General features: G+C 37.4%; 6 protein-coding genes across 8 annotated transcripts; 2 read left to right on the top strand and 4 right to left on the bottom strand.

Moving 5' to 3' along the window:
• Positions 1-225: 225 nt before the first annotated feature.
• Positions 226-4,365, bottom strand: LOC141900081 (uncharacterized). 2 transcript variants are annotated; one of them, XM_074786811.1, is made up of 3 exons: positions 3,618-4,365; positions 2,651-2,989; positions 226-585 (listed from the first exon to the last, which is right to left on the bottom strand). In XM_074786811.1, the coding sequence occupies exons 2-3, from the start codon at positions 2,915-2,917 to the stop codon at positions 265-267; spliced, it is 588 nt and encodes a 195-aa protein (XP_074642912.1). In that variant the 5' UTR covers positions 2,918-2,989; positions 3,618-4,365; the 3' UTR covers positions 226-264. The 2 variants fall into 2 exon arrangements, with proteins under 2 accessions (XP_074642912.1, XP_074642911.1); XM_074786810.1 differs by lacking the exon at positions 3,618-4,365 and adding an exon at positions 3,464-3,608.
• Positions 4,366-5,430: 1,065 nt separating this feature from the next.
• Positions 5,431-7,757, top strand: LOC141899927 (ubiquitin-conjugating enzyme E2 U-like). 2 transcript variants are annotated; one of them, XM_074786553.1, is made up of 10 exons: positions 5,431-5,461; positions 5,548-5,620; positions 5,793-5,877; positions 6,010-6,102; positions 6,182-6,279; positions 6,469-6,595; positions 6,891-7,082; positions 7,177-7,273; positions 7,359-7,480; positions 7,560-7,757. In XM_074786553.1, the coding sequence occupies exons 2-10, from the start codon at positions 5,555-5,557 to the stop codon at positions 7,676-7,678; spliced, it is 999 nt and encodes a 332-aa protein (XP_074642654.1). In that variant the 5' UTR covers positions 5,431-5,461; positions 5,548-5,554; the 3' UTR covers positions 7,679-7,757. The 2 variants fall into 2 exon arrangements, with proteins under 2 accessions (XP_074642654.1, XP_074642652.1); XM_074786551.1 differs by having other exon boundaries at positions 5,452-5,653.
• A 159-nt stretch (positions 7,758-7,916) lies between these two features.
• On the bottom strand, positions 7,917-9,357 carry LOC141900060 (adrenodoxin-like protein 1, mitochondrial). Its single transcript, XM_074786769.1, has 6 exons — positions 9,207-9,357; positions 9,038-9,092; positions 8,831-8,937; positions 8,657-8,744; positions 8,426-8,478; positions 7,917-8,342 (listed from the first exon to the last, which is right to left on the bottom strand). The coding sequence occupies exons 1-6, from the start codon at positions 9,346-9,348 to the stop codon at positions 8,239-8,241; spliced, it is 549 nt and encodes a 182-aa protein (XP_074642870.1). The 5' UTR covers positions 9,349-9,357; the 3' UTR covers positions 7,917-8,238.
• A 354-nt stretch (positions 9,358-9,711) lies between these two features.
• LOC141898677 (uncharacterized) lies at positions 9,712-10,503 on the bottom strand. The gene is made up of 3 exons (XM_074784712.1): positions 10,412-10,503; positions 9,910-10,172; positions 9,712-9,817 (listed from the first exon to the last, which is right to left on the bottom strand). Exons 1-3 carry the CDS (start codon positions 10,439-10,441, stop codon positions 9,748-9,750), a joined length of 363 nt encoding a protein of 120 aa, XP_074640813.1. The 5' UTR covers positions 10,442-10,503; the 3' UTR covers positions 9,712-9,747.
• Positions 10,504-10,600: 97 nt separating this feature from the next.
• Positions 10,601-18,366, bottom strand: LOC141899039 (putative ATP-dependent DNA helicase HFM1). The gene is made up of 30 exons (XM_074785191.1): positions 18,272-18,366; positions 17,567-17,850; positions 17,434-17,484; positions 17,223-17,290; positions 16,936-17,068; positions 16,604-16,755; positions 16,375-16,455; positions 16,137-16,301; positions 16,010-16,056; positions 15,761-15,914; positions 15,324-15,456; positions 15,133-15,234; positions 14,745-14,938; positions 14,426-14,472; positions 14,209-14,342; positions 13,955-14,002; positions 13,770-13,853; positions 13,593-13,684; positions 13,417-13,523; positions 13,292-13,339; positions 13,116-13,213; positions 12,886-13,014; positions 12,723-12,812; positions 12,260-12,339; positions 12,005-12,162; positions 11,794-11,897; positions 11,624-11,712; positions 11,187-11,480; positions 10,819-11,044; positions 10,601-10,677 (listed from the first exon to the last, which is right to left on the bottom strand). Exons 1-30 carry the CDS (start codon positions 18,364-18,366, stop codon positions 10,601-10,603), a joined length of 3,564 nt encoding a protein of 1,187 aa, XP_074641292.1.
• Positions 18,367-18,555: 189 nt separating this feature from the next.
• Positions 18,556-21,073, top strand: LOC141899038 (3-oxoacyl-[acyl-carrier-protein] synthase, mitochondrial-like). Its single transcript, XM_074785190.1, has 5 exons — positions 18,556-18,634; positions 18,888-19,113; positions 19,190-19,390; positions 19,868-20,025; positions 20,282-21,073. Exons 1-5 carry the CDS (start codon positions 18,593-18,595, stop codon positions 21,071-21,073), a joined length of 1,419 nt encoding a protein of 472 aa, XP_074641291.1. The 5' UTR covers positions 18,556-18,592.
• The last annotated feature ends 119 nt before the right edge of the window (positions 21,074-21,192 follow it).

Genomic DNA, 21,192 nt, shown 5'->3' with positions numbered 1-21,192 from the left:
TATTTAGTCTCGAGTTCCTCTTCCATTTATATCTGATGAATATGAGTAAAGGAAGCATGTATCATGGCTTCTTCAAAAGCAAGGCGAATCCATCTCTAAATACCCGACACGTGACCTTGACCTCATTTCCAGACGAAAGAAAGCAAAGAAAAAGGCCGAATTAAAATTAACGGCTGATGAAATTTAGATTAATAACATAAAATCAACATTTATTGCAATGAAATTGACAGATATAAGAAATTACCACACTCAAGAACCGGGTCGTCACACATATTGCTCTTTGTTAGTTCGTTTAACCCATACCGACTGCGTGCGACGTATATTTGACTCCTTTTTAATGTGAGTTCGGAAATCAGCTAAAATGTCTCTATCATTAACCGGTGTAGTTGGTGACGATGATGGTGGTGTAATGTAAATTTCGCTGTCCGGGGACCACTCATTCGACGTGGACAGAAAGTCTAACGACTGACAACTCATTCCTAACGGGTCATTTGTCCAGGCCGGGTTTTCTTTAATGTCTTTGATAGCTGAGCCCACGAATGCGAACTGATGAATTAAATGCTGGTCTTGTCGTTTAAGCATAAGCTGAAAAATAAACAAGACAATAATTAGAATACTCTGTAAAAAAGTTATCTATCAATAATCATTCGATTGAAATTAGATTCGATGTCCTTGTACCACTTAATTAGCTTTCATTCAAAGCTCGCGTACCCTGGGTGTCAAATCTCCGGGGTAATCTTGGAAGTTCTACACCTTACACAGGTCTCAGAAAGTTCAAGAGCTTCGCGATTTATCCTACGCATCTATCAAGAAAATCCTCGAAAAATATCCCACCAGAAAAATTACACTCTTTGTGAACTCAACGGTAAATCCCTTACAGAAGTATTTATGACCATGTGCCTGCCATGTGCATTGAAAGCCTTCATTTAAGCATGGGCATAAATTAGTTTATACGTCCATAATTAAAGGATATAAATTTCTTTCGTGCCACGCGGTATCAAATTTCATGACGTCATCTTTTAATAGCATTATAGGTGAAGAATATAATGATTTATTTTATGGTTCTGAAGCTCCAGGCCCAGGCAAAATCACGCGGTCCCACAATCGTTTTGTCGCTCGCTCAAAATTAACGAAAAATATAGTCTGATATTGGATTTCATGTCGTCAGTACATTAACGATGAATGCAATATCCAGCCTGCAACTAATGTACCCTGCCGCGATCTAAAACAAGATTTGATTATGAGAGCCGTTTATAAAAGTGATTTCGTGTTTCATTCAGGCCGATAGAATTTTCACCTGGCATGATTGAATGAGAAAATGAGTTTATCGAAATTTTTCCCTATAGCAATTCATCATTTCTGATTAGTTCGCTTACTGCTACTAGTAAATGTAGTGATGTAACCCGCGTAGCATTTCATTCCCATTTCCCATAGGAGGAATTCGCGATGTTTCCCCGATCATCAAAATCCTTTGAAAAATGTCTTTCAGAGAAATATGCTAAACGTAATAATCGTCATATAATCATTTTCGCACTGAAGATGCTTTTACGTGATGATATCTTGTATGCATATGCTGGAGAACTACCGGTTTGCATGCCAACCGAATCTTTAATATAAATCCCGGTTTCATGTTCAAGCATGCGTATATTTACATGTATCAATTCGAGTCATTTTCTTGTAGCCTAATGCGTGATTTTTTCCGAATTTCTGCATTGAGCGGATCAAACAATATTGTTTATTTAATGCGTCTATTCACAACCAATTTACGATACACGCGGATTAATGAGTTAACAACAAGAGTGTATTTGGCATGCTTCGCGAAATCTCAATAAATTTGAAAGCATTAACGGTGTATTAAGTAGCCATTAACCTCGGATTGCTGGAGTTCAACATCGAATTTTGAGGCAATATTTAATTGACTCTTCCCATCGCACCACGAACGCTAATGCCTTAAGCCTGCCTTAATGTCTCATTATAGCTTATGATTTTTTCGTCTATAGAAAATAATGAGTTTTAATGCACGATTTCCTCAGGCTATCATATCTTCCTGGGTGAACCGGTGAAAGTAATTCGGTGGCTCATTCAGATTATGAAATAGTAATTTATCAAAAACGAAACCCGATCCGGTTTTATGGACACTTTTAAGCCGCGTATTATGAGCTAATATATCCACTAAATATGTTCATTATTGTATTCGCGCTTTAAAGAAAAAATACAGCCGATAAAAAGTCTCTTTCCCAAGCGGATATAGAAATAAATCACAACAAAAAGTAAAAGTTTTCTCGAAACAACGAATATATATATGTGACTCACGAATAAACGTATTCTGAGCTCGCTATGAATGTGAAATTCCCTTACCAATGCCTGTTGTTATACCCTAGAAAAGGGTTTAAGAACAAGCAGGCTGTTGGCTCAAAATACATAACATATTTTCATCCCGTGGTGAAAAACCGAAATATGAAACGCCTACTTTTTATACCATAAAATTTGGAGGGTTATCTTACTGATTGAAAAAAATTCAATGCTGAAATGATAATATCGATGGCGAATTATATTCGTTCGAAAATGGAGATGACATATTATTTGAAAATAGACTAATTAATGAGACAAGAACAGAATAAATTCATACGCGAATGAAGATTGTACTTACGAGTTCCTGTCGAAGCCAGGAAATAGCGGTGCTGAGATCATCTTTTCTTGCTGGTAAATCGGTATTGGCGGTCGCAGTCTGATCGTCGGCGAGGATTTCGTTATAGCGACGTGGTAAATTCACCCGATCAGTAACTGGTTTTATTGTTGATGCGGCTGCGGTGCCATTCTGCAATTTCTCTAAGACATTTACCTCCAAACTATGGTTCAACAGTTCCGTATCGCTATTGTTCTTTGGTAGGACACCTAAAGTTTGCGGTCTGTTCATTTCAAGCCGAACGAACGTTTATTTTCCCCGATGAAATATAGGAGTCGTCTGTTAATAGTCGAACGTCTAGTCCTGTAATGTAAGGAAGTATAAATAAACGGTTTTGATTTATTTTTTGCCGCTAAGGTGTTAATTCGTCACGCATGCACGCCGTCGCTTCGTCTGTATATTAATTTGACTTCTGTTATGATTTGACACGGCCGATCAAAGCATAATCCAAACTTCAACTGATTGTCCTTTTCTACTGACGTCTTGGACAAACAAACGTTTGGAATAAGAAAGCGTCTGGTTTTGCAACAACAAAAAACAAGCTGGCACGTTCGCGTATATATAGTATAGAAGAAGAAGAAAAGCCACTCCGTTTGTTGTTTGTATTACACAAACCCGGGAACTGGCGGTAATTTATTTTCCGTCGCAAACATGTAATCTTCTATATCGCAACACAACACACGTGAATATTCAGGTCCGCGATTAGATTATAGTCGTGCCAAACGTTTGTATAGCATTGTTTGTGCTGATTAGAGATTTATTATACGCTTGCCTTACCTCTTCTCCTCCCCCAATTACACTGTATATATGCTGTATAGAAATCTATAAATCCTTCCTTCTTATGCTTAGAGGGTCGAAAAGAATATCAATAATTTATTTCTTCTGTCGCTTCGGTCTCGTATAGTTTCCAATAAAAATTTTTCTTACGTACCAATGCTAACAAAATACGTGGTTGATTCCTCAGATACCAAAAAACAATTGTCACTTGTCTTATCTGCAGTTGTGAATTTCTCCAACAAATCGAACGACAATGAAATTCATGCGGTTCTTTGATATATTATGCAAAGTACTGCATACGGAGAACATTTCGGAGTTGTTTCGGGGTGGGCGCAATGAACGCGGGTCGGACGAACAAGAGATTGCGGTCCAATATACGTCTATAATAGAATTCCTCACTGTCGAGAGTAATAATTAACACGAATCTCACCATGTAAGCACCATTTACCCGAGTTTCTGCCCTCAACATCAAAGAACAGCATGCTGCGTTATAGCACGTTTTTTCCTTGGCACAATCGAACCTCCGGGGAGTATACTCGATAAAAACCGTTTTGGCGAATTCAAAACGACGCAAGAAGAATATATTGTCGATTTTTACCTTGCGTTGAGTAATTAGAAAGCCACGCCGAAGCCGCACAATTCGCACTTTGTGCAGTCGATTTAAGAAATGTCAGATTACAAAAGGGAGAACTTTTCCGTTCGAAGTATGTATAATTCCAAAAACACGAGTTAAAATGAATCCGCGCAGCAGCACTAAACCGCACGCAGCTGTTACGAATGAAAGAAAAGTTCACTCCAACTCTTCGTAAAAAGACCAGTGAAGAAAGTGCTGATCCGATCCTTTATATATTTCTCGCAAAGTCAATTTTCCAGTATACGAATTAACAGTTATATATAGGTTCTCTCCACACACCATGAGGCTTCGTAAAAGCGTTATAAACACCCGATAAACAGGGTAATAAACAACGATTTAAACCTGCACGCCCATCTCTGAATCAACACCACCTTGATGGCTTTTTTATTCACTATATATGAATGCTTCAAAACGTATATATAGCATATGACTTAATTTTTTCGAACCGCTTTGACCCCGACAGTTAGTAAGTTACCTATAAATAATGAAATTAATACGCTTTTGAACGAGTTTTTTCATTGCGGAGTATTTACTCGTACATAAAATCGCTATTCATGGTAGCTCTCCCCTTTTGTGTTCACAATAGCGATAAATATGCGAGGGTAAACACTTTTTGAGTTTTCGTTAAAAAAGAAAGATCAAAGTTGGCCCCATTCTAGACGCACCTAGCGTAAATCAATGCAAAATCCGGTGTAAATTGATATAAATAATCTAGTTTTTAAAGCATATTTTGAATTGCGATGATGAATCGTTTGAGTGAATTTCAAAGAATTTTTTCTTCAATAGAATAAAACGTTCAGAATTAATGCATTAAAAATATATTGAATTTTTATTTGAAAAGAAAATGGATCGGTTGATTTTAATTGAAATGAAATGTTATTTTTCACTTTGATGTATTAGTTGTCGAGTGGTAGAGAAAACACTAGTATTTTCTTATCTTCACCCAGTAAAGGCCCAACCCAAAATGGGAACAACGATGCATAAAAAGATCGAAGATCCAATCCAGCCCACCACCTGATGCCCTAAAACCACCACTTACTTTGACGCTAGCGCTGGTAATCTTTTCAAAGTCGACGATTGCAACAATGATTATACGAACTTTGTTTTCGCTATATCGAAAGTCGAGGATGATCTTCGAATGAACGCTATCTCAGTCGCTGGAAAAGCGTTTTCTCGTCACTTTTTGTAATATCGAAAAAAACGCTGAAATCACCTGGAAAAGCACAGTAAGGAGTATTCGTTTAAAAGTTTACTACCCGCCACCGGTAGAGGTGAATGCGGAGCACTCCACTTGAGGTCCTGGCAAGCGAGTCTCATCTAATGCTGGAAAAATGATTACTCCTGCGATCAACAATTGAAATACAGTTTGTTATTGCAACAATTTTTGACAACTCTTCTTGCTCTTGATGGTTTTTTTGTAGAAGTTAAAATATGTTCTGTTTATAAACAGTTAAACGATGTATTCCCGGGCGCATTTACTCATTGAACGTGATTTCGAGAAGTTCAAGAAGGATAAACCATGGGTATGTCTCCTCCAGTTCACTCATCACCATCCAGTTAGTTAACTTTCTTCTTCTTATATTATAATTTCATGAAATTGACAAGTGAATTCAATGAAATTTCATTGAAAATTAATTCTTCTGTACCTAGTCTTTCACTAAAGCACTGTAAACCATTAATTGATGATTATTTCAGGGTATAGATGCCCATCCCCTCACAGATGATAACATTTTCGAATGGACAGCGAAGATCCACGGGCTTTCACACACACTATGGGAAGGTATATACACTTTCAGCTTAGTCCCAATATGCTATGAATCCTCTAGCGCTTTCCAGCAGCAGGGACATCCTGCAAGATGATCCTGCCCCCATTATTCATAATTTTGCTATCATTGTAATTATCTTTTTATAGGTGGAATATTTCGTTTATATTTGAAATATAACGAGCACTATAATCTTCAACCACCGATGGTTTGCTTCCACACTGTGCCTTTTCATCCGAATGGTAAGTAGTAATGATCCCTCTTACCGATTTGTGTGTATCATTAGAAAGAACTTCAAATAAATATGCCTGACTTTTTCAGTTGATATGATAACAGGAAAACCTTGTGTAGAGTTTTTGGATGATTTGAACAAGTGGTCGTCTAATTTTACGATTGACTATATATTGGTCGCTATGCAGGTGAATATATGACTTTCCCTGAAAATATCATTTCTAATTAGTGACCTAATTAACGTGGCTTGCGTGAATATGATTAAACGTTAGTATTTGGTTTGTGGGGCTATGAAAATTAAGAAATAATGTAATCATTATCGCAGAGTCTGTGTATTATAGCCTTACTGGGGTCTAAACTGTTTTTTGTAATTTCAGACTTTGTTGTCAAATCCAGTTCTTGATAACGCAGTAAATACGGAAGCCGTCGATATGATACTCAATAATCCACACGCTTATAAACAAATGGTTTTAGATTGCGTTGCAGCCAGTCGTAGAGTAGAAGGTAGATCGACTACTTTCTGATTCGCTATGGAGCATTACTAGAGACAATATTTGATTTATATCTGAAAAACCTTGACGTCGATGTCTTAATAATTAAGGGTACATGCATTTACCTGCAGTAGCATCAGTTTTGTTTGAACATTGTACCAGTAATTTAATCTAATCACCAGTAACTTATAACAGATCTCAAAGATGAACAGAGGAATGTTCAATATTGCGCGACTAAAAACTCATACATGTATTTGCTTTGCTTTTCATAATTCTCAGTAAGTTATGTACTTTGGTCGATTTTTCAGCTGGTTTAAGCCCACATCTAGAGCGTGAATATTCTACGGTTCCTTTCCAAGCGCCGACGACGCCTGAACCAATAAAATCGAACAGTAATGTTCATGTACCTGTGAAAGTTAGTAAAATGTCATTCGAAGATTATCATACCGTTTGGTCGGGTATAGCAACATCGAAACCAGCTGAATCAAGCAAAAACGTCCGTAAGTGCTTAAATTATGTTTTGCAGTCAACGCTTTTCACTATTTGTTTGTTGTCCATCCATATGTTTTATGTCTGAAAGTTTCATTTCTCCAGTGTTAGAGGATCTTCACTACAAACCTCATTTACAAAAAGTGCATCTCGGAATTCCATTTGAAGAGATCCAAGAGCAAATGGCTCAGCAATTAGACCAGTAAGACTTCAGTCACTAAAATTATCTCGTTATCCGACCTATACCTCATGTCTGATGGAATACGTTCTTATCTATCAATTTACAGGCATCAGACTCTAATGTATGGTAATTTTAAGACAAATAAAAACGACGAACAAGCAAAACTAGAAAAGATCAATAAATTGAACCAAATGAGGAGGATATATCTGCCCAAACGCACACAAGCCGGTACGTAGTATGTAATCATACAATTAACTACCAGTCTATATGTTCTAAAGATTGTAAGCCAGTATTGTTATCATTTCAGCTGGTCCAACGGTAGCCCCGGAACCAACACCTCGCAAATTAGGACAAGAAGAACCGTGGGACAAAGAGGTCGATGACCTAGTGGCGTGGACGGCTAATCTAAATGCCGACGCACTTTGAATAAGACTATCTTTTGGATTATCAATAGCGACACTCATTTTTACCGGATTTAGTATGAATATGTGATTTTTTTCTCCATCCATGTAATAAATAATTCTTACTTGTTTACCTGATTCTTGGATGATTTCGCTTCTTGTTCGTACTGGTTAAGGATTTTCCGACGTAAGCTTGCTTTGGAAACATACTTATCAGAAAATGGAATGAAAGAGCTAGGTTTAAATAAAAATTTACAATTCCTTTTATTTTTTACAAAACAATACTACCGCTTATTCAGAAAATCTGGGGCCAGTTGCTCAAACGTTAAGCTTAACGACTGGTTAGAATTAAACAATGTTTGAGCAACAGGCTCCTGAAGCCTAGATTCTGTTTCCTGGGAGAGCAATAAAGAGTCCAATATGCTTGATCTACAACATGGGTATTTTTTGTTGACTAAATACTGAAACTCGTCATGGGCAAAGCACCAGATCACATTTCTTCACTCGTTTTAAAACGCTACTCTGAAGCACAGGAAATATCACAATACACCATATCTCTACAGTATATCCATGTACAGATAACTATCAGTGCGGTTGTGGTACGTGACCATCAACATAAAAGTTTCTCGTAATTTTTGGCAAAGTCAATTTTAATCCTTCCATTTCCTTCGTGAGAATTATCTGACAACCTGAAATAGCCATTAAAGGAAGTGTCACAATGAATCCTGAATTAATCCAGTTTCCGCTGATCCGGACGAAAAGTTCTACTGACCTAATCTTGAATTTTCTTGTAAAGCTGGCGCCATGTCTAACATGTCATCTTCCCTGGAATGGAAAAATGGAGTAATTTGACAATAGAATACAAACGACTTGATAAAGTCAGAACACTTGTGACTAAACGCACAGCTGTACACTTTTCATAGACCTGCAGTACTTTGAAAATCATTTAGACACTGTCTTTAAAAGGTATTTTACTTTGTAACTAATAATGAAAAAGACTTACTTCTCATCAGGTTCTGGCATACAGTCTACATAATCTTCATCGACGTATACATGACAAGTAGAGCAAGCAAGTGATGCTTCACAAGCCCCTAAAATATAAATATACGGGATACAGACGAACTGAGGTTCTTAAGTAGTGTAAGCTTTGATGCTATACGACTGGATCAGTACATACCCTCCAGTTCAATGCCGTATCTATGAGCTAAATACAAACAGCTATCCCCGACCTTTCCTCTAACAGGCACAGCTTTACTCTCACGGTCTATAAAGGTTATGTTCACTCTACAATTGAAATTAGTACATTTATTCAAATCAATTGTCAATATGAATCATCGTCATTTATCTGGTAAAAACAAGCATCAATCAAACATAGCCTACATACACTTCATCTTCTGATTTCGGATCTTGCCACTCGTACTCGCCGTGAAATTTTGGTCCTAAAAATACAGGTTCGTACATACATGTTGTCATCGAAGGGGAAATGTACAGACTAAAGAATGCCGAATTATTTTAAGCGGCCGCTGTGTACCAATGTTAAAGCTCGTAAATACCTGAACTTGTGCTTATTTTACGCCGAATAGCTTCTGAATATAGTTCGCACGTTCTGTTGAAATGATTTCGAAATGTACACGTCGTTTGAAGCACTTTGAAGGATTTTCGAATACAAAACCTGAAAACCATGGGCGCCGCCATCTTGCTTTACTCGGGTGCCACAGTCGACTAACGGAGCGCTCCGACGATAGAATTCGACCCAGCACGTACCGGCTCGATTATCTCCTCAATCTTATCAATGAGTTTGACCAATAGTCAGATTCTTCAAATGATTCCTAAAAAACCTCCTGGTTTGAAATGAAATTTCAACTAGATACAATTCCAACCGGCCATCCTGAGCCACATGAAATACAATGCCACAACAAAATATTATTTAATGCCTTTTATTTATAAGTCAACATTAGAATAAAAATAACAAAAGAAATACTTTTTACATGATAAATTAATTAATTTAGAAGTCAACTTATAACAAAATCTTAAATCTACTGAATCACTAGTAGTTCCAGCACTGGTTTACTTCATAGTTTCGAAGATCACCATTCAAAAGATGCCTTCAAAAATACTGTTATAGACTTCTTCAACTTCATCAGCATCATCAATAACGCTAGCACTGAAATGCAAAATAATCAGTGATATGAAATGCTAACTTTTCAACATTTCTATTAAACATATTTAGAATGTCTTGCAATTAATGATAGATACCAGTTCGCGTATCTGTCTGATGGATCGCTTTGATACATATTTGATGACTTGAAATTTCTATAAGGCACTTTAGTAGTTGAAGTAGACAATCCACATATGTTTCTAGCAACTAAACCGAGTGGCTGTCTGGGTGGTGGTGCGGTATCCCCAGTTGACTTCGCTGTCACCCCAAGCTGATCCAGTGTCGAACGAGACGTTGTTAAAGAGGAGGTGTTACCGAAGTAACTCGGAAATTCATCGTCATCATCTTCAATTTCAAGACACTGTAATTGAAAATATGGACAAGCGAATACAAGTCAAGCATGATATAAACCATGACTTTCTTTTGATGGAGATTCTTTTAGATCTTAACCAAAGATTTTACCACGATATCTCAGACCAAGAATATCCCCTAATGATTTTCTCTAGTTGAGGGATCACAGATTATTTTCCTTTTGTGAATATGCTACTTATAGATTTGAGAGATTTCTGATTGAATGACCCGCCATCTGTAACACATTACTTGATTCATTGACAATTTTTGTGGCATCATTTCTGTTGGATTATCTTTGGGTTTTCCTCCTTGAAAGTCTTCCACGACGAATGGCTCCTCGAAATCTATGTCCTCGTAATAACAACTACAAATATTTATATCAAACCATTAAGTTTGGCAAATTAAGATTCATAGATTCATAATGTTTGAGCAAATATTTCAGTTCAGCAAAAAATACCTATTCTCAGCAGTAAATGCATCTTGCACCTCATTTATCTTCAGCACACTCCCAGAACCTAGCGCATTGAGAAATCAAACAATTCTTGTTATTACAATCAATCATTTTCATAGATAGATAACCTATACTAGAAGTAAATTGAAGGGGTAGAAAAAAACACTTCAATATCACGAATGAAGTACAAAAACTCATTACTTACCACTGATTCTGCGTTGTTGATATAGGTCCAATCCGTCCCAACCTTTAGGAGTAAATGCAAGCTTGGGTGTTTTCGAAGCTGTGAAACATACACTTTCCTCTGAGGATGACTTCGAAAGTGAAGCTACAGCAGTGTTCCTGCTAGTATTTTTGTTGTATGTATATGGTTTCGGTGGGTTATACGAATACTGTTTCAAATCTACCGATGAATTAGAATTTCTAGCATACTGAAACACAACAATCAATCATGTTATAACATCTAGTACCGGTACTGAATTTATTGACAGGATACTCAAGTTAATCAAGATTTAATCCTCAACAAAGATTTCCTATTATCTGACCAGAAGGGAGTTTCGATTAATATACTACCTTGAGTCTTTTCAAATTCGGAGTTGGTGGAATCTGGTCGATTTTGTGCTTCAGTCCAGAGACGTAATTGGCAACTGATTGGTTTGTTAAGCTCCTTTTACCGCTGACTGCGCCAGCTGGCTCACTGGGTGTTTTCGCTTCTTTTTGTTTTCTTACTGCAATGCCATTTTTGCAGCACTCGTGGCCACAGTACTGTTTGTTGTAACAGCGATGACTACATGATCGAACTGTGGTCTCATTCTGTGGTTTATCAACTCCTCCTGATGGGTTAGGTTGCATAATAGTGTTTTCATTCTAAAAGCAAAAATAACTAATCCTGTACTGCAAACTATACCAGGCATAAGGTTCATAAATTTCTGTCCTAATTAATGGAATTTTGAGAAGTTTTTAAGTATCTTTAGACAAATATTTTAGAAATATCTTAGATGCACCCTTACCTTCTGATAATTGATGTCGGTCAGTTGATGATCTGTAATACGGTTAGATGAATAAAATGGAGTATATGTATTCTGGATATCAAAACCAGCTGAAACGAGTGATAAATACACGTCTTAAGAATTGTCATAAAAACGCCTGATCATTGACAGGACATCGTGTGTATAATTACCCCAAGTTTGACTGATGAAATTTATATTCAATACATCCGAAGTCGGTGTCCTCGTAACATCAATTTTTTTCATCCAGCAGCCTGTTTTCATCAATATGGAATCACTGTATTGAATAAATTTCAAAATTTCATAAGCTGACCACCATTTCTTCATGAATTATTACTTGAAGGTTCTTTCATATTTTTTTTCCGACAGGGAAAAAGTTTGTACCCGATTCTTGTTTTATAAATGATATTATTGTCTGAATCACCGACTATTAAAGCACAGGTGTGGCCGATTCCAGCAGTCAATTTCTTTTCCAAATGCGTCATATTTGTTAGAGTTATTGCTAAACATAGTTCAGCCCTCATTTCGCCATAATTTGGGACCTAGAAAATAGTACTAACTTAATATGAAATTTCCTATTTTATTTAGATTTAAGACCGAACAATTAAGATCGAAAAAGTAATGAAATCTGAAAGAAACCTGTTCAATTGAAAGCTGATACTTAGGAAGTCCTTTAAGCTGTTCAACAATCAGATTTCCGAATGGAGGATTTCGGTTCACTGCCTGGAAAAATAAAATAACCAGGGGTCCAGGGACATCATACCCACTCGGGAAGTTATCTGACAATTTCAATACACAATGCCCCTGGAGAACATATACAGAAACCAATGATCATCACGCAATCATAGAAAATGTCATAGGCCTAAGCTACAACTTTGCAATTGAATGTGATAACAAAATATTCGTCGATCCCAATATCAAATGGAAATATATTCAGAAACCAAGATCTGGTTAATCACTAGCAATTATAGAACATGATCTACTATGATGCTAGGACGAAAATTGATACTAGATTTTGTCTACAGATCTGGATGGACAGACAGATGGACGAAAAGTGAAAAAGCCCAAGGGTTAAGAACCAAGTTTCATATCACAATAACACCTACCATTTCAATCTCACGTGGATTTGATTCTTCAAGTTTCTTCAGAGAATTCATTCCAGCATTGTTCAAAGCACTCGAAAGTGTCGGACCTGAAATCCATTCACGAAAAACACAGATTTTTGTCAAAGTTCATTTCATGATAAACAGCCATCATACACTCACCGATTCCCTCTAACTGTTTCGAGACAAATGCCGAATTTTCCCACAGTCTGCAGTGAATACATTTCATCAATTGCACAGCACTCAATAAAGCCACATAACCTGGTTTACGCCATAGTAACTCAGCCAGGCCTATTTAGTTATACAGAATGTACCCTCATATATAAATTAAGTTTCATGTCTCGTAAGTCTGTTAACAAATGAACAATTCAAAAAAGTTTAAATCAACGCACACTTAGACACTCTGGATGCTACTCGGAATATCCTTCCCGTGTCTTGACTGAGTCCAAAATCTTGCAATGACAAACAACCAAACTGGGCTTGCATCAAACTGTGAAAAACATGTCCTTATTCAATTGTACATCCTTTAACTGCATTTATGGAATCTAACATGGGTTTATAAACGTACCAATTAACTTTCATATCGTTTGTTTTAATTTTTCCATCCATGGGAAACCTATGATAGAAATGGAGATAAACTCTTATATCAGATCCTGCTACTGAATATATTGTTCTAATTGAAAATTTGTGTACCTTATTGTTGCTCTATTCTTATCCTTATTGAGAACATTCAATAATCGGCGTTCGTTCATTCGAAGTTTGATGTCCGAGAATTCCTTACATCCGGCTAACAGAGAAACCTGAAATACATCAATAGTATTTACGGGTACATTTTCTTACTGGGTATAAAATACAGGGAATGATATTACCAATTCTTGAATGGTTTCTGTGCCTTTCACTGTCCGAAAAAGTTTCATAGTTTCAAATAAAACACAATGCCTCGCCATCAGATGTCCGGTATCTAGAAAATGAAATAAGAGATACGTTCTTACACATATTGAGTGAGGAATCTTGAAATTTCAGCGAATGAGCAAATATATGTTTACCCGATGGTTTCACATCAAAATGATCTTCATCTGTCAGTATCAACTCTTCATTAGCGAGCATATTCAAATTACTAACAATGATATCTGTTCCCAAAATAAAATAAAAGAAAATGAAAATGAATCTTTACTGATAAACGGATATATGCTGAATGTACCCAAGGATTCATTCATTGTTAAATGTTCACCTTGTAGCCTCTTCTCAATTTGCTCCTTGTTCAAGCCTACTGGAATACCTAGAAAATCAAAATGTACGAAAAACATAGAGCAATGAGGCTTTCCATGAAGTGTATTTGCAGTTAGGCCTACACAAGGTAAATGATCTTTCAGAAAATGGTAGAACATGATAAATCTTTATTCAGTTCTTACCAGTAAGCAGTGTTTCAGATTGATGGTTTTAGGCCTATAAAAGAACAACTATTTCATTGGTAGTTTTTCTTACCATAGTGTCTAGGATTTTTCAAAGCTCGTATGTACAGAAATGTAGACCTCAACCATTCTAAAACAACAGTTATATCAGTAATTGTACGCAGAACTATTTCAGCATTCAGATGCTCGATTAGATTTCGATGTAAGCTAAAAAAGAACAAAAATTCTTCAGTCAGAAGTTCTTAAGATATCAATATCATAATATGTAGAACATGTAACTTTCACAACACCTGCTTTCAATAACTTGAGTGCCATTCAAGAGCATTTGATACTGAGCCTGAAACAAATGAAATAAAATCTGAATAGAGTTTGACATATAAATACAACCAAAACTAAGTAAGAATCTACAGTCGACCAATATACCATGTCAGTGATTTATGATGTTGACAATATAAAGAGAATGCCTGTATATTGGGGGTTAATTTCTACTAGTTCCAAGGTAGAATACCAATGTTTTGTTCCCTCAAAAACCTGGCATTAGGCGGGGAAGCAGTCAATCGGCGGTTGACTGTATTTCATTATGCAAGATTGAAAAGAATAAGCTCAAACCTTCATATCAGTTTTCGTCATGATCACAGCGGTCGCTGAAGTGTCGAATTGTGGACGACCAGCTCGTCCGATCATCTGTAATATTTGAGTCTCAGAGTATTCCTGGTACATTCCCAACTGATAGAACATCGTAGACTTAATCACAACCAGATGTGCCGGTAGATTAATACCCATTGCCAACGTACTCGTAGCAACTACAAAAAGAATGAATGATACCATTTTTTTGCCATGGGGTCACAGGGATGAAATCTAGGTATAAATACTTAAATTGTACAGTCGTACAGATACCCAGTGCTAAAACTACGTTTCCTATTTACAAGGAGAAGGTCTGGACATTTGGTAGCAATGAGGAATAAAATATGGACTTTCAGAGTCATCATTGACTTACACAAGACAGGCAACTTTCCATTGAGAAACATTTCTTCAATTATTTTCCTATCGTTCATATCCAGACCGGCGTGATGATATCCCACGCCGAAAACCAACACGTCTTTGAAAAATAACACACATTGTATCAAAATAGTCAAGAACTATTCATTCAGAATTCAAATCGATTTTCGAGGAGCATAGCGAATGTACCTCGTAATTTAGATTCTAAGATTCGTCCGGACTGAGTGATGAGTTCATCTTTATGCTGAGCATTTATGACGTAACGAGCATCTTTAATTAGAATCGATGCCGATTGTTGGACCCCTTTCCGTGTACTACAAAACTGTGACGGGGCAATATTTTTAAAGATGATATCCGAAACCGTATGAACAATTCAGGGGCTGATGCTATAGTTTTAAGTTAGAATCTTTTAGAGGTTAAAGTTATTAAAGATCGACTAATCTTGATACTACATGTATATCTTTTGAAAGTATAGGGAAGGGACCATTGAATACAGATTTTGATTTGATCCAATTCAGACATTTAGAGTTTGTAGTTCATTCTCATCAAACTTGATGAATTTCTTCGTCTCCAGATTGTCTAGTTGATGCAGGTTTTATTATAAGTTATGAATGCGATCGACTTACGACCAAAGTTGGTTTCTTATCGGAGTATGTTTCGATGATGCCGGCTAGTTTATAACTGAGAAACAAGTCGAACTTGAATTCAGACGAATTCTGTGAATACTCGTATCCGAGTACAACTTTACGCAGTTTCACCGGACGAAAGCTGTCATCGAGACTGCGTCAGAAAAAATACAGACAATCAAAATGCAGATTTTCAAAAAAAAATCTAAGACGACCGCGATTCAAGATAATCATTCTTAAACTATTCACCTATAATGGATGGCTGGTGAACTTTCTGATCCGAACCAAGCTGATATCTGAAGATAAGGTCGGGGGCTTACTAGAGATAATTTTCAATAATTTTTGCCTCCATAGAAGATTTTGGTAAAATACTTACATCCTCAACATTAGGTATTGTCGCCGATACAGCTAGAAATCTCATTGTGCTGTCCAGAGACTGTTTCGAATTATTCAATCGGTTCACTGCTGTTTGGACAGTCTTCATCCGGCTGATGACCGCTTCAACTGTCGCTCCTCTTGCATTATCATTCAACGTATGTATCTGCATAGAAAAATACGTGAGGTTCCAAAATTAAAAAATTTCATTCCAGTCAATTCCAAGTAGTTCACCGTACCTCATCGACGAGAAACAATTTCACTTGTTGCAATAACGACTGATTATCTTTCCATCTTCTTGTCATGCTGTCCCATTTCTCCTATTTATGAATAAAATATTGCAATCGTCATCATATTGCCAAAACTACCGGAAATGTACTGAATAGAGAATCAGTGAATCTTTAAAAGTTCTGTCTATCTAGAGCAGAGAGTTTTAAAGTACTGAATGAGAAGCACTTTAAAACATACAGGTGTGGTTAGGATTATGTTCACTGATTGAAGTTCGAAAAGGTCGTCTAGTTGAGTGTCGCCAGTGAGTTCCATGCATTTCAGGCCGAGCGTGCCAAATTTCATTCGCCAGTCTTCGAAACGTTCACTACACAGGGCTTTCAGGGGTGCCACTGAATAATGAAAACAATTCGATTAAACTTCCGATGATGAAGAACATTTTGATTGATATGGAAATAGTCTTTGTTCTTATATCTTAAAATGAACAATGATCGACTAAATCCAATCAATTTTGAGTTCATTTTCAAAACTGTTAGATATTTCGTAACCGATGTACACTTCTCATACTCAACTATAAACAACTTTGAACGGTGTTGTTTCATGTTGAAATTTCACCATCAGACGCACAATAGCCAACTCAAACACTGCAGTTTTACCAGATCCAGTTGGAGCACAAACCACCAATGACCGATCAGTGTACATCACCTGTTACTCATAAGTATCAAATTATGACATTTACCAAGATTCCAAATCCAGACTATTTAGGATCAACGAAATTCATTCAGTTCACAATCAAATTGGAGTTGAATTAAACCAGATTAGATGGAGAATAAGTACTGGGAATTTCGGATGCACTTACATCATCAAAAACTTTTGACTGGACAATGTTGAAATATGGAAAGTTGAATATACCACGAAACTGTTCACCTGTCAAACCAGCGAGTTAAAGTTATTTAGTTTACCAAAGAACGACCATATTCTATGTATTGAAAAATTTCAGCCTTTTCCTTTTGCAGCCTTTTTACCCATTACTAGTGGTTCAAATATTTTTGCAAAAGAATAAAAGATACATATTTCTGAGGTTGATCGTAGATTGCTTATCATAGCTCGCCGAGTCGGTTCTGAAAGGTATTAGATCTCGAGTAAATTGAATGAAACGTATCGGTTTCAAAGATGGAACTGCAATCTCATTGTTGATCTTACCAACTTGAACTGGAAATTCATTAGATGACTGCGCCACAAGGGGTGTGGTAAGGTGCTGGCTAGCAGCGTCATCAAATACCAGTAAACCTCGTGGAGTCGAATTCAAGGATGAATGATTTCTAATTATTCGTTGCGGTGTTTGTATAGGTGGTGGTAAAGGGAGCTTGAATGACGGCTCAGGAACGTCATTGGAAATGTAGTCATTACCATCATTTTTCTCAACTGCTGGTGGTCGAACAGTCATTGACAATGGAGGAGCTATAAATCTATTCGTTTGAGTTGGCCTTTCAAAATTGGAAGAGAAAGAAAAAACTTTTCAAAAAATTCTAAAACGGTTTTTGAGATCAGCAAACAATGCTTCAAGTTGGAGTGACTGCAGTTTAGAACCATCATATGGGTATCCCTTACATCACCTGCTTCAACACTAATCAAGCAAGGAAAAACTAAACAGCAGTCTTAGTTTTAGTTACCTAATCTTTTGGTGGTTAAGCTTTTATAATCGGAAGGGCTTATACTAACTATAGTTTGTGAAAATATCCGATTGTGAGACTAAACCACAGATAGGTTACTGAAGACAGCGGGTGTCTTACCGTCCATGTTTTTGGTATCAGTTAATCTCGGTAAATTTGTTGGTCACAAGGAAGAATAGAAGCAAGGTCGCGATCGAATAGCTGTAAAAAGTAACAAAAATATTAACAATTTTACCTTTTCTTCCAATTGTTCTGTCTTTGGGATTGCGATAGAGGTGGCTGCGATATAGATACATCATCTAAAAACCCCAAAGGACTTAATTCATCCATCTCCACTTTTGACAGCATCAATTTGACATTTCAATTTCGCCACCACAGACGAATAGATCAACGACCTTGAAATAATTGCTAGTGTCAAGAAAAACGGGTGGCTCCGAAAACATCCTAATCTAATGTCAGCCTTTCAGTTCCGAATGTTCCTATTTTGTGGAGCTACAATATTGACCTACTTATTGTCAATGAGGCTCAAAAATATTCACCAAATTAAGATGATTTAATGACGATTCTGTGGAAAATTCATCTAGAAATCCCCTTTAATGTAAGCCAAATGTTAGTCAAAGAATGCCCAGGCTTGCTAGGATGTGTTGTTTTCTTTCTCCCCTGGACCCCTACAGTTGAATAACCTATTGTCATTTGAGACATTGTTGTTGTTGGTTTGATTAATAAGGAAGGCTCTATTTTGATTCTGAGAAATTTGAAGTCGTGAAACTAAACCACTGCTCTGGAAACTGACCTTTCACTATATATGGCTGTCCTGCAGCAAAATTAACTGAATGCTACCTTTTTTCTAGACGATGTTGATCACTGGTATAAAAGGGAAAGGGTCATTAGAGACTGCATTCGTGAATGCTTGTCATTCAGTCAGGCATCTGCATTCCAGAATGGTTACTCTGCCACCTCGTTCTAGAGTTGTTATCACTGGTATGGGTGTTGTTTCATGTCTGGGTGTTGGTGCTAACCACGTATGGGAGCGACTGCTCGAAGGAAAATGTGGAATCAGGAATGTTATTGGTGAAGGTACGTTGGTATTGTTATGAGTCTAGTATCACGTGAAAAATAAGAATTCAGCTGAATTATTCTAATCCTTTTATAGGATTTGAGAAGATACCTTGTCAAGTTGCTGGCTACGTACCTAGAGGAACAGGAGAATCATTGTTGAACTTGGAGGAACATTTCTCCAAACGCCAACTGAAAGAAATGAGTCTAGGGTCGGCTTACGCAGTTGTAGCAGCAGGCGAGGCTTTATCACACGCGCGGTGGAGTCCAACTACAGAGGAGGAGAAAGCCAGTACAGGTCTGTGAGTATATGACTTGATCTTCGTAAATCTAATCTCAAAACCCATTTGTTCATAAAAACTTAGTCAAACACCTGACGATGATCTCTAGGGTGAGATCGAAACGTCGTGTATTCTATATATTTTAGATTGAATAAATAAATCCTTGTTTTTAAATTCTTTTAATCTGTAGATAGTGGGCTTTTATCTTATTATCCGTTCACCACGTTTGAGTGTGGTTATCGTTCTATTAGTCAAACTCGTTTTTAGATTTCTCTCCATTTCTTTTTATATGTAATGTAAAACCAATAGATTTTAGGCTGAATCTATAGGCTATGTATTATTATTTATGATTTTAACTTCTAGCTCTTATTCAATATGCTCTGGAATGACCTAGCAACCTCAATAGAATTAAGACGACACATAACATGCACTTCAAGTAAAATCTATCAAGACATATTTACCGTTTACACTGAACTGAACATTTCATTCCATAGGGGTAGCTGTAGGAATGGGTATGGTTGGCTTAGATGACGTAGTTACAACTGGTGACAATCTACGTCAGAAAGGTTACAACAAAGTTAGTCCGTTCTTTATTCCGAGAATCCTAATCAACATGCCCGCTGGTTACATCAGTCAACTATATGGACTTCAGGTGAATTATAGTGCAATGATACATAAGGATAAAATAAAATTATACCATGTTTCCCCCTTCGGCCAGGTCATTTTGTTAACGGCAAAAAAGTTGTAATCAACCCATTTCTATAGCTCCCGGGTCTGTTATTGTTTGCTCGATCATGATTTCGAAAAATTAGATGGTAGGTAGATGGTTGGCTGGGTCAACTTTTATCCTCAACAGAAATAAGGACATGACTTCAATTTTTTAGTATGTATTATTTCTTTATTTCCAGGGGCCAAATCATGCAGTGTCGACAGCTTGCACGACCGGTCTCCACGCCATCGGAGACGCGACTCGTTTCATTCAGAGCGGCGACGCCAAAGTGATGATCTGCGGTGGAACGGAAGCTTCCATCAATCCATTCGCGTTCGCCGGATTCTGTCGTTTACGCGCGCTCAGCACGAAATTCAACGACGCACCGTCGGAAGCATCTCGTCCGTACGATAAACACCGAGACGGTTTCGTCATGTCGGAAGGTTCCGCTATACTCGTACTCGAGGAACTCAACCACGCTAAAAACAGAGGCGCCGAAATCATCGCCGAGGTTCTCGGGTACGGTTTATCCGGGGACGCGCATCATATTACAGCGCCGCCTAACGATGGACAAGGTGCCTATCGCTGTATGCAGTCGGCGCTTAGAAATGCGTGTTTAGACCCTTCAGATATCGGATACATAAACACTCACGCGACTTCCACCCCGCAGGGCGATTCAGCCGAAGCGAGCGCGATTTCGCGCTTGTTCGGCTCGCAAATGAAAGTCTCGTCGACGAAAGGTGCTGTAGGACATTTATTAGGCGCAGCGGGAGCAATAGAGACAGTATTCACAGCGTTAGCCTGTCAACAACGAAAACTACCGCATACATTGAACTTAAATGATGTTGACAGTCCGGTAGAATTAGACTATTTACGAACTACCGGTAATGAAACTTATACGAATACCGACGGCAATTTGAAAGCTTTGACAAATTCATTTGGTTTTGGTGGTACAAATGCCTCCCTATGCATCGGACGCTTCTGCGAGTGAATCTAATTAAGTTCCTCATTTTTTTTTTCGTTTAATAAAAATAGAATATTCAATTGTCAACTCTATTTTGCATTGTATTATCTTTGCGGTGTCTCCCTCTCTTCGGTTAAAAACAACTT

This window comes from Tubulanus polymorphus, chromosome 2 (genome assembly GCF_964204645.1).
Source record: "Tubulanus polymorphus chromosome 2, tnTubPoly1.2, whole genome shotgun sequence".
NCBI lineage: Eukaryota > Metazoa > Nemertea > Palaeonemertea > Tubulaniformes > Tubulanidae > Tubulanus > Tubulanus polymorphus.
Note: the sequence above shows the minus strand (reverse complement) of the source record. Positions and strands in the feature narration are given on the sequence as shown.